This window comes from Paramisgurnus dabryanus, chromosome 21 (assembly GCF_030506205.2).
Source record: "Paramisgurnus dabryanus chromosome 21, PD_genome_1.1, whole genome shotgun sequence".
Classification (NCBI taxonomy): Eukaryota; Metazoa; Chordata; class Actinopteri; order Cypriniformes; family Cobitidae; genus Paramisgurnus; species Paramisgurnus dabryanus.
In genome coordinates this window covers 25,864,040-25,876,437 of record NC_133357.1, presented here as the reverse complement: position 1 = coordinate 25,876,437, position 12,398 = coordinate 25,864,040, and the positions used below count along the sequence as shown (strand labels likewise).

At 39.5% G+C, this 12,398-nt stretch overlaps 1 protein-coding gene across 1 annotated transcript in view; it reads right to left on the bottom strand.

Annotated features, from left to right (window-relative positions):
* Positions 1 to 5,010: 5,010 nt before the first annotated feature.
* Positions 5,011 to 12,398, bottom strand: part of ngfa (nerve growth factor a (beta polypeptide)) — a 41,851-nt gene continuing 34,463 nt past the window's right edge. The window contains exons 2-3 of the mRNA XM_065282458.2: positions 9,791 to 9,903; positions 5,011 to 6,460 (exon numbers count right to left, since the gene is read on the bottom strand). Coding sequence (XP_065138530.2) covers positions 5,763 to 6,449 — 687 coding nt within the window. The 5' untranslated portion in view covers positions 6,450 to 6,460; positions 9,791 to 9,903 and the 3' untranslated portion in view covers positions 5,011 to 5,762. The remainder of the gene's footprint in view (positions 6,461 to 9,790; positions 9,904 to 12,398) is intronic.

Here is a 12,398-nt window from a genome sequence, read left to right as displayed (position 1 = left end):
TATAGAAAAGCCTTAACCATGCCTGAAGCGAACTTGAGACAAGTTGGCTAACTGAGTGAGCCTCTAAATCTCCTACCCTCTTAAGGGAGGTAGCTAGGAGAAATACAATTTATAGTGTGAGAAATTTCTCCGACACTGTATCCAAATGGTTCCCTCTGATAAGCCCTCCAGCACCACAGACAGATCCCAAGCAGGGATCCTGGAATGACACGCAGGCCTCAGCCTCAGAAACGCATGACTAGATGGTCTCTACCTAATTAACGACCAAACATTAAGGTGTGTAAAGCAGATATAGCTGCCACATAAACCTTGATGGTCAAAGGAGACAGCCCTGTTAAACAGTTTCTGTAAAACCTCCTGAACTAAACTTCTGAACTGAGTCATTTAAGTGCCTCTGGCACCACGCAGCAAAAAGCTTCCATTTAAATGGGAATCATTTTCTGATGGAGGGAGTTCTGGAATGCAAAATAGACTTCACAACCTCGGTTGAGAGACCTGTTTCTATGCAACATGATCTCACAAAGTTCCGTGGGATAGTCACGGAATTTTGTGCTCATTTTTCCGTGGCATTCTCACGGATCTCCGCATTTTTCCGTGGCCCTGCTACGGACTGTCTTTTTCCGTGGCATTCTCACGGATTGGTTACTCAACTGCTTTTTCCTATTTTCAAACCATTTTCGCTTCGGTTTAGGGTTAGATTTGGTGTTTGCATTAGTATGTCACTTTAACTATTGGTTTATATAATTTTTTCTGATTTATTCTTTTATATTTTCTAAACTTTAAACAATTGTCGCCTGGCGTTGGGGTTAGAGTTGGGTTTGGGTAGGGATGTCATTTCATGTAAATCTAACCCTAAACCGAAGCGAAAATGGTAAGAAAATAGGACAAAACAGTTGAGTAACCAATCCGTGAGAATGCCACGGAAAAAGACAGTCCGTAGCAGGGCCACGGAAAAATGCGGAGATCCGTGAGAATGCCACGGAAAAATGAGCACAAAATTCCGTGACTATGCCACGGAAATTCGTGAGATCAGGTTGTTCTATGAGTCTGTCCTTTTTAGAGGAGCAGAACTCATACACTCTAGGCAGGGGTGAAACACAATGCCCCTCGCCTGAGACTACAGATCCCTCCTAATCGGCCATACTTGGATTGGCCAACACAGGGCTACAAGCAACAGCTGCACCTTCTGCTGGCAGACCCTCTCCAGAACCCTTTCCTGGTAGCAGAGCAATTTGGGAAAAACATACATAAGGACCTCAGGCCATTCCTGTGTCATGGCATCCAGCCCAAACGGGGCTGGGTGAGTTCGAGAAAACCAAAGAGGACAATGTGATTTTTTGAGTCGCAAATATGTCTACTTTCATGTCAACTTGGCCAAACCTGAACCAGATTTTCTCCACAAAGTCTGACTGGAGTCTCCATTCCCCCAAGCTCAATGCCTGCCTCAGTAGAACATCTGCTCCTTGTGGACACATAGATTTTGACCCTTGGTCTTCCATAGCCAGTCCTCAGCCCTAAAGGAATGCATCTGTTGTAAGCCTAATGCGACGACCCTGAGCCCCCAATACTGGCCTTCTTGGGAAAGGAACCATGGTTTCTTTCCATGAGGCACAAAGCATTTGCGTGCGACCTTGATCGTGCGAAACAGGTTGCTCCTCAGGTAACACCATGGTTAAAGGATGGATTCTATATGAGCAGGAGACAACTAAGCCTGCATTGTCATTGAAATCTGACCACACCTAGAAAAGAGGTCCTATGTGCACACATTCCATGGTGTTTAGCTGATGGAACATATTGGTCCTTTGGCCTTCCATAACCGATCCCCAGCCTGAAATGGCGCTTTTCCATTGCATAGTACCCCACGGTTTGGTTTAGTTTGGGTCGGGTCAGCTTACTTTTGGGAGATTTTTCATTGGGTGCAGTACGTAGTACCCGATACTTTTTTTCGTACCACCTCGGTTGGGGTTCCAAGCAACCTGAGCTGATACCAAACATGATACGAAAACACTGTAGATCACTGATTGGTCGGAGAGAATCGTCACTACGCGTCATCGCTATAATGTAAAAGATTAGCTTTACCTTAGTGCTAGCTTGCCCTCGTGCAAACATGTTGTCATCTGTGCTCTGCTATAAGTTCCCAAAACTTAGCGATGAAAAACATCCACAGGTTGAGAATCAGGGAGACCATACCAGTTTTTTCAAAACTTGCAGTTTGTGGCGGAACATTAGCGACGAGCACGTCAGCATTATATGCTGGGTGTTTGAACAGAAACTGTCATGTCAGACAGAGGTAACGTTAGTGATAAACTCAATGTGAAAACATCTATTTGTGGTGGCCAATTTTAATTTTGTGGTGGACTGAAAAATAATAAATGTATGGGAATGTAGAACGAAGCTCTTACTTATATGTTGTCACAGCAGTAGGCTGCGCAAATGTAGGACATATAATCCCTCCAATTGAGAAGTGATACCAAACTCGATGTGGAAAAGCTAACCACGCCAATGTGAGGTGAGCTGACCCGACCCAAACTAAACTAAACCATGGGGTACTATGCAATGTAAAAGCGCCAAAAGAGATGTGTCTGTCATAAATGTTGCGCCTTTAAAACCAAGTTGTTTTAACTTCATGCTGTATTTTTTACAGTGTGTCACCATTATTGAGACTTGTGTCTTGAGGTCTCTGTGTGAAGTCAAAACCTTTGCTTTATTTGATGTTACCTTTGCTTTCAAGGTGCCTTTTGCAGGGTTCTCTTAACATTACAAGTTTTGTTCATCTAACAAGAATATCGTTGCTGTCCGATGAAAACCATGTATGTCCATTTTGCAGATTTTTAGATTTTTCAATGGATTGAATATCCAGGTTCATTTCCGTATACAGTATGCTTCACATATCTAAATGGCCAATGAAAAGTTGTGAAATCATGTCATCTGATTTTCACGTATATCCATTTGGTGTCAAAGCTGTCAATCATGCCGCGTATCTCCCGACCTGTGGAAGCATATCGCCAGTCTCGTGAAGTTTCATCGGAGCTAAGCACTGGATAGCCGAATAAACATAGCCTGGTGAGACAAATGCCGTTTCTCAATACCAAGTACGCCAAACTCGGACTTGTGTCCTTCGTAGTTCGAACTTGCAAGTTCAGACTCGCAAGAACGAACTCCTGACGCAAAATGCATTCTGGGAAACTTCACTGTCATAAGTCCACACAAGTCTCCTCTGATGCATCCTCGATAAAATGGGCGGACCAAGAACACATCTGGGGATTTTATGTGAACTTGGGCTTGATGCGAACTTTGAATTGGAACAGTACTTGGTCCGCGACTGATGACGTTTCACAAGTCCACAAGAACACAAGTACAGACAAGAACGCATATTGAGAAACGGCTAATGACTTTCCTTCATCGAGGTAAACGTTTCCCCCCTGACGCCAGACATACGTCTAGGAGTGACAAAATTACGGGAGGACTATGCAAACAAAGTATCTGTCTAGCATTACCATGTCAGTGTATTGATTCATTGTCCCTTCATAGTTTGCAAGACTAAGCGCATTTAATAAACTAAGACGTAGGATATTTAATAAACGGAGCGTATTCATCTGTCAATATGAAACGCGACTTGGCCATTCTAAGTAATGATCGGAAGAACGCGTATCGACCACCGTTACTGTAAAATATGCACGTATGTCCATTTAAACTCAATTTTGGTCAAATGTGGATTATATCATTACACTGGCAAGAATATGGTTACATGTAAAGATGCCGTACCAAGTATGACAACGCTACATTCAACTGCTTTTGAAATACAGTGTTTTCTTTTCACTTCCTTTCATCGGGAAGCGACGATATATTGCTGGAATGAGACATTTTACTTTCAGTGGGCTGTTATCTGTTTTAAAATCTTAAGATTTACTTGTTCAACAATCTTAAGTAAATTTAACTTGCATTTACTTGTTTGTTTAAAAAGGCAAAATTGACAATTTTAGGGTAGCGAGTTACGCCATGTTTAATGTTGAATAAACTTGTCTGGGCTTACAGAGTACAAATAGAAATTTCTGGAGATTGTGGAAAGGGGATGTTTTCATTTCTGGCACATAAACTAATTATAAGAAGAACATATTTTTTGGATGAAGGGCAAAGGTTACAGTTCGGATGGGCAGGCCTCAGTGGCGCCTGGTGACTTCTTTTTTTGAAGCGCATGATGCGAAGTTCGTTACAACATGTATGTAGCTGGCCGTGGTTTGTTATTTCAAAATATGTGTTCTGTGCATTGAGAGATCGTGTGTGCATCACGTGTCATGCAAAAATAAGTTCCTGCTGCAGACAAGTCTAAAGGGTTTATGATAAAAGAGGCGCTCGCATTTTCCAGATTCTTGCATACTGTAATCTCATGTCTAGCGTGTATTTTGGGAACGTGAGCGTCTCTTTTATCATAAATGGTTTTGACGCATGTGCAGCAGGCACTTACTTTGACAAAACACATGATGCACACAGGATCTCTCGACACGCAGGACACATATTTTTGAAAAGGGTGGCCACACAAGTGACAATCCGAACACTTATCCTCGGATGAGCAGTCACGAGCCGCCACTGGCAGGCCTACTGTCATCATTAGGACAGTGCTGAATTGTCTGAATAGACCAATTTTTTATGACTCCTTGTGTCTGTTTACTGTCCTGCTGTAGCTATTGATGGCTACTGAATTAATTAGGGCCCGAGAAGCCCTACTGTTTTTGCTCAGTTTAGTATTCCTGGCCTGAACACATCAACGTGGCATTATTCAGATACAGTCACAGCGCCACCTGCTGTCAGCAGGAAATGACATGTTTTACAATATGATTTACTGCTCATTGAATTTTAATCAGATCATCATCATATTTGGTCAGACTGATCTTAAGAACTTAAGAATGATAATGTGCGAGGATCTTGAATTTTCATTAAAAACGTGTCAGTGGATTCCTGGCAAAGTTTGATGTTTAATGACATAGAAAGCTGTAACTCAGGCATGTAATGTCTGACTGGTTTTAGATTTCATACGTTTTACAAGGGTCCTGGCCTAAACACATCAATATAACAATAATCACTTACAGTCATAGCGCCACCTGCTGCCAACAGGTGGTGTGGCACATCAAATTTCCTTTGAATATTCACATATATTTACAGACTAAAATTCATATCTCCACTGTTCACTGCTTATCCTAACACCATCGGGTGGCAGTGCCCTTCCATTGCTGCTTGCAGCTTTAATTAATAGTATAGTTACTTCTGTTTAGACGATCATAAATAATAGTATAGCAAATCCTATATTACAGTTAACATGTTATATTTTTTTTGCTCTTTTGTTTACAGTTAAAAAACAAACAAATTTAAATTAAAATATGGGTCAGTTTTTCATGTGAACATATTAACTTTTATACAATAAGAATTGTAGACAAAGTCATACTAATGTGAGGTGTTTAATAAATAAAGAATCAACAACACAATAAACGCTTCCTTGTATATATGTATATATACAAACATATATATTTATATATATATTTATATTTTATATTTATATTCTGACCATATAAACTATATAAATATGTGATGCAGTCCTCATAACTTATACAATAATTTACAGAGTGAGGTAGGGTAGGAGGGGACTGGGAAAGGGGTGAGTTCTCATACACCATTGTTGGCAGTAAGGCAGTTATGATCAACGGATGGGACAGGATGTAGGACAGGAGGCTGCAGTGGGCTTGCTGAGATACTAGTAAATTTATCAGTCAAAGCCTCCATGAGTTGCGACTTAGCACGCATACACATGCAGCGTTGATTCGGATGAACCTCCAGGCGATCTGATTTTTGTAGGACGTGAGCGCCCGCACGAAGGTGTGCGTGTTGGTGCAATAAGAGTTCCAGTGTCTATGGTCAATACCACGACAGCTCGAGGTTCCAGCTTTAACACCACTGGCTCCCTGACCTGCCTTGGGGGACCCACTGGGTTTAGACACGCGGCACGTGGTCTCAAAGAAGAGTTGGCTCTTGACGACGTTGTTGATACGAACGTGTGGCAGCACTGTGACTTCATTGCCCCCCATGTCTGTGGCATTGGTCAGATTGGTGACCCAGCGCCCCTCACTGTCACACACAGAGTACTCGCCACGATGCAAAAACTCGTTAGCCCTTCGCCGAAAACGTGGGTGCCTGGGACTCGTTTCACCTTCTGTAGGGACAACATCGCTGAAGAGCACGCGAGGTGATCGGTAGCGGCGCTTGTTGAAGAGTTTGGGGTCCACGGTGGGAATCTGGTCATCGTAATGTGTGTCCTGTTTGGGCTGGCTATGAGATCTGGGTAAACGTTCTGCTGCTGTGTGCTGACTGGCTGGCCCCTGCGCCTGGGTGTGGCCTCCCATGTTGATTGCAGCCTGGACGCTGATCAGGAAGAGCAGGACCAGCATCAACGACCTCATGGGCACACTTCCTGTTAAAAGAGAGACAATTTACAATTTAATCAACAACCTAACTCGTAACCTAAAAGAATGCAAGAACTCTTAACAAATTGTTCAATAATAGATATAACTAAACTATGCGTGACATCTGTGTAACAGTGCTTTCATATTTGGCATACTTAGATAAATATAAGCTGACTATTTTAAAGTCTGTTGTACAGTATGTGACACACTTCCTACTGAGAGTTGGTGGCGCTATGACCGTGACCACATTAGTATGATGTGACCCCATGACCAAAAATACAGCTTGTTTGATCTAAACCTCTGAAGAATGAAGAATGCAGAACATATGAGACACTTCCTGTTTCCTTGAGAACAATATACTGTATGAATGTGGGTAAAACGAACCCTACCACTTTATTCAAAAGGGGGTGCTGCAAAACATAGCTGGCTACTACAGTATGTGTGTGCCATATTTCATGCCATTTTAAGCATGTTTGCCATGACAACAATATTTAACATATTACAAATCCTTTCACAATTTACAGTAGCCATGTCTACATTATACTGACCAAGAGGCTGTTTACACAACAACGTTTCACCTGTAAACCAAAACAACAACACCAAAACAAAAATGACAGGCTACAGGTCTGTTTGTTAACGCTTTCCCAACAAAGTTTACAAAATTTCGGCACTTTATTGTCCAGGGTCAACCTGTAGTAATAAATTAACCTCATCATCCTTCTAAACAAAACTGCCCAATGCCATCTTGATTGTATGTATTTAGTGGCGACTTTTCTTATGAGGGGCGCAAATTCAAAATATGTTTTGTGTTGGGCCTGTCATGTCAAAATGTGTTTGGTGCGTCATGTCCAAATACCAGACATTGTCACGCAAAATTATTTGTGTCCATGGCATAAAATACAGCTTCATGCCACGCCTTGAGCACGAATGTCTTTATTTGTGTCACTTGTGGCACGAATTTCACAAATTTCTATAAATAGTTTTTCGTGTCTGTTGCACAACTTTCATTTTCATTTTGTTTCATTTTATGTATTGTTTCTTTTTGTTTCGTATTGTCTTACCATTGTCGCTTGGGGTTCGAATTACTTTCTGTTACATTTTTAGACATCCTAACCCCAACTCTCAACCCAACTCCAGCCAAGAATAGTTTTAAAAGCGGAAGAAAAACATGTTAAAAATCAAAATATAAAAGTACTTCTAGCCCAAACCAAAATCTAACCCCTAATCCCATGCGACAATGATTTAAAAATGGGGGGGGGGGGATTAGAAAACAATACATTAAATAACACAAAAAAGAAAGTCATGACATGAAAAAAGTATTTATAAAAAGTTTGTGCAAGTTTACAAATAATAGATGATATTTAGCACTAAAAATGGATCCCCTTACAAGCCAAACGCACCATTTTTTTAGAGTGTAGAAGAATGCGAATGTTTGCAGGTGTGTAGTGTTTCTTTACAAAGAAACATCACCATCTACTGATCTGGCACACATATTACAACATATTTAGACACCTTTTCGGATCCGTGTAAATGTGGATTTTGTTAACAGCCTTGTCATGTGAACTAGAGGTCTTCTCGGGTACAAAGAAATGTACCCGACCCGAAATGACCCAAATCCCTTTTTACCCAAACCCGACTTATACATTATTATTTTTTTTTTAAAGACCCGACCCGAGACAAACCCGAGAAAATTAGACCCTGAATGTAAACAGCACTAACGTATGTGCAGTCTGCAGCCCCACACTCACCAGTCAGACAGAAATAAACCCTAGTGGCCTCACAACCAATTTGGCCCGCTGCTCTATTTGTTTTAATTTGTTATCTGACAATGACGACACCAAGTTAAGCACTAAAATGCAGGGTTTCCTGGAGCACTTTGGAGTTCGGGTAGCCCGCCTACACTGGGAAACCCTACCGCCTTAACTAGGTCGTCAAAAAAATATTGATAAAACATCTCGGAGAATAACGCGGACACGCTTCACACCGCGAGGGTGCACGTGCGCCACACGGCCGAAATGAGATAAAGAAGTGGTCCGTCATGTCTTGAAGATAGCCAGTTGATAAAACACATGGCTGTGAGAACTGTAAGTTGACTTATGTTTTAGGTTTATTTAAGCCTGTTAATGTATTAGTCTATAGTTCTTGCAAATTTAAAGTAAGTTAGTTGGTGATTTTGTTGTTTGAGCAACCTGCTAGCTAGGTTTCACGTGCCTGTTGATTCGATATAATTGTTGAGCGCTCTTGCTCACTTTATTTATTTGCATTGTTTACATGCTACAGTTACACTCCTTTAAGATAATGTCATTAATAGTGGGAAATAATCAGTTTTTACAATCTTCACTCTATCTATCATCATTCGCCAGACATTCTACAACATCTGCTTTAGTTTGTGTTTATTAACCCTTTAGTTTCACTTCATCATGCAGCTATTCCCATTAATTCATTAATAATCTACTCTAAAAACAAACGGTGCTATATAGCACCAAAAGTGGTTCTTTGCTCGTAATCATAGAAGAACCATTTTTAGTGCCATATAGCACCGGTGAAGCACCAGTGAAGCACCTGTGTAGAACCATATGGTGCTTTGTAGAACCATATGTGGTGCTATAGTGGTGCTATATGGCCCCTATATGGTTCTACACAGGTGCTACACAGGTGCTTCACCGGTGCTATATGGCACTAAAAATGGTTCTTCTATGGTTACGATCCAAAGCAACAGTTTTGGTGCTATATAGCACCGTTTGTTTTTTTAGAGTGAATAAAAATATTTTAATTTTCATCATGACGCATACACCCCACCCTTTGTTTGCCCCCCCCACCTGCCAAACCCTATTACCTTAACTAACAAATTTTCTGTGTGAAACCCTAAAATGTGCATTCAAAATTGATGGACAGGTCTGGCTTAACAAAAAAAACCTACCGCCAGCCACACAATGTCGCAAGCGCCTTTGGCAAACAGATGAGGGGTTGGAAAAGTACTCGATGCACACACGTGCAATAGTTTGAGTCTTCTCGGGTCTTTTTGGCAAAAACACATTCATTTTAAATTACCCAAGGTCGCTTGGCACACTTTTAGACTCAAACCCGCTTGGAACAGACGCGCGGGTTTTCGGATCTAATTCTTTTAAAAAAGCAGTATCGGTAAAAAATTTCACAAACGCTAAAACAATATTTCTTTGTTTTTCTCTAAATCGTACATCTTCACTACATATTCAAAAGCAAACTACATTTGACCAAGATTAACACAAAACTGCTAATCAAACATCAGATATGTTCCAGACCAGCATATATTGTACATGCATGTGTTTCAGACAGTGTAAATATCTCTACTTACTGACCTGTGAAATGTTCTGAGCTGAAGTGAAGGCCCTATGGGCTGCTAGAGCCTGAGTCCAGTGCAGGCGGACCCCCAAACGCCTGCCATCCGGACTGGCTTGTGTTTCAGATTTTTCTGTAAAATACACATACGGAAACGCTCTTAAGTAAAACAACATCCAAGTTCCATGGACTGAAGATGATTTTTCAAAATATCATACATGTATGAAAAGATATTATTGCACGCGCTGTAGTCTAAAACATATCCATATTTTTTTTTATAATTGTAGTTAAAAGCCACATTCATGAAGAAGTAGAAATAATCCTGATGAGAGATTATTCTGAGAAGTTGCTGTTACCATGGAAACATAAACCACTCCATAAGTGACAGCCCACTCCAATGAAGCATTGCGAATGACGTTATCAAAGCAATCTCACAGCTACTAACTGTTAGAATTATATAATTTTTAAAAATTAAATTCATATTATTTTGTGTACTTATACTGAATTGGATAATTAAATTGTAGTGCACTGTTTTTGTTTAAATTTCATTGTAAAAGTAAAAAAAGAAACGTCACTGTTACCCTGTTTTTACACACATGCAAAAGCAGTCGTTTGACCTGGCTGTAATATTTAACCATCTACAGTGTCGGTACACATAACATTTCACACTTCATCATGAGTCCTCTGCCTCATCCAATCACAGATCACAGAGTGGTTCACTAATTATAATCCATCAGGTTTCTGCATTGATGTAAAAATATATGGAAGCTGTAAAATTTAATAAGGGTTTAAAATGAATAAACATGAAACTTAACATTTCTCAAAAAAGTTTTCCAAAAAGCCCCTGCATTAATAAAACAAATTCATAGTCTTTTGGGAGGCACAGGTCTTGGATCAGATCTGTGGCATTTTAAAGTGTATTATTAAGGATTTTTATTTACTCTGCAATAAATACCAGTTATGAAAAATGTTTAAAATGCAGTACAGTAACAATATCAAAATGGTAGAGCAACCTTTTTAGTCCAATGCAACTTGGATAAATACTGTAGGAGAAATAAGGCAGCAGATGGTTGGCAATCGTGCACACTGTGGATTTTGGCTGATCACACTTTGTGTAAGGCGCTGCATATATAAATGTCTCGCAATAACTAAGTATCCATGAACTATCCATTGATTTCTAGTGCTTTCACACCAATGCCATTATTTAGCTCAGGTAAACGTTGCATGTGGACTTATTTGCATATTTATGTCAACAACATTTACTGGGTGAATAAAGATTTATACATCTTTATACAGAGTGATTGACAGTATCATGATGCAATACACAATGGTTTAAATTTTTGTACTGAATATATTGTTGTGGACATTCACATGCATTGTAAATTTGTTTGCAACGCCATGAAAAAAAAAAAAATAGGGTTTTGTAGAATGGTTTTGAAATATACACATTATCATTGTCTTCAGAGAGTCTCAAACACAAAGCTTGCGTACCTGAAATAAAATCTAAAACAATTGGATCAAATATTTGTGTTGATTGACGTAGCTTAAAATATGCCATTAAGGGGAGTGCTGTAAGTCACGTGCGCATCATCATTCAAGTACATTCAGATGCTAAAGGTTCAGAGATTTAATAAATAAAGCAAGTAGGCTTTGTTGTTGCTGAACAGCATCCTTTTTGTGTTTTGTGAAATGTAGGATAACATGAATGGTGCTAGGTAGCCGAGTGTAAAGCAGGATTTATAAAGAAGATAAACTGGTATCAAAGTATGAGTGAAAATACTTTTTTATGTTTTTAAATATATTTTTTTCCCTTAGTACTTTCCTTTGAACATGATTTAGTATTTATTATAAGTGTTGTACTTTTTGCACAATATAGCCAACAGTATTTGATTCAGAGCTACCACTAGAGGGCAACCGTGTATTAACATATATGGCAGAAAAGTACAGACTAACCTCTCAAACTAACAAACAGTGAGTTAAAACAAGCCCTCAAAAACAATGCAGTGATACAGGTGGATATATTCAATCTCTTGTTCTGTATCTCCTGTGTGCAGCTGAGAGGTCTAATATACAAAAAGGAGGACACGCCCTTAGTTTGCATATAGAGCAGCTCTAACAATTTCTCAGTTGTCAACTAACCTTTGACCCACAAGGATAAAAAAATACCTCAAGTAATCTTTAACATGACGTAGTCTAGATTGTGTTATGTGTATGAACAATAATGTTGTGATCCTTTATAAATAATAGGATATTATAATTAAATGCAGTTTAATTAATATTAAGAAAAACTTATACTTAGTATGTTTATCTGTATGTTGCAAACATACTGTGCTAAGACAGCAGTCTTTAAAGGGGACATAATGAAAATTTTACTTTTTCCATGTTTAGTGCTATAATTGGGTCCACAATGGTTTTATTAATCTAGAAAATGTGAAGTAACTCAGTAACTTTATTTTGGTAAACCATTCTCTGCATGAATGTAAAAAAAATAGGTCATGGAATTTGCTCCTCTTGTGATGTCAGAAGGGGATAATACCACCCTTCAATCAGCACTATCCAACTACGGCATTAACATTTAGTGCACTTTTTAAAAATGAAATAAATTATCTATATGGTATTTTAAACTAG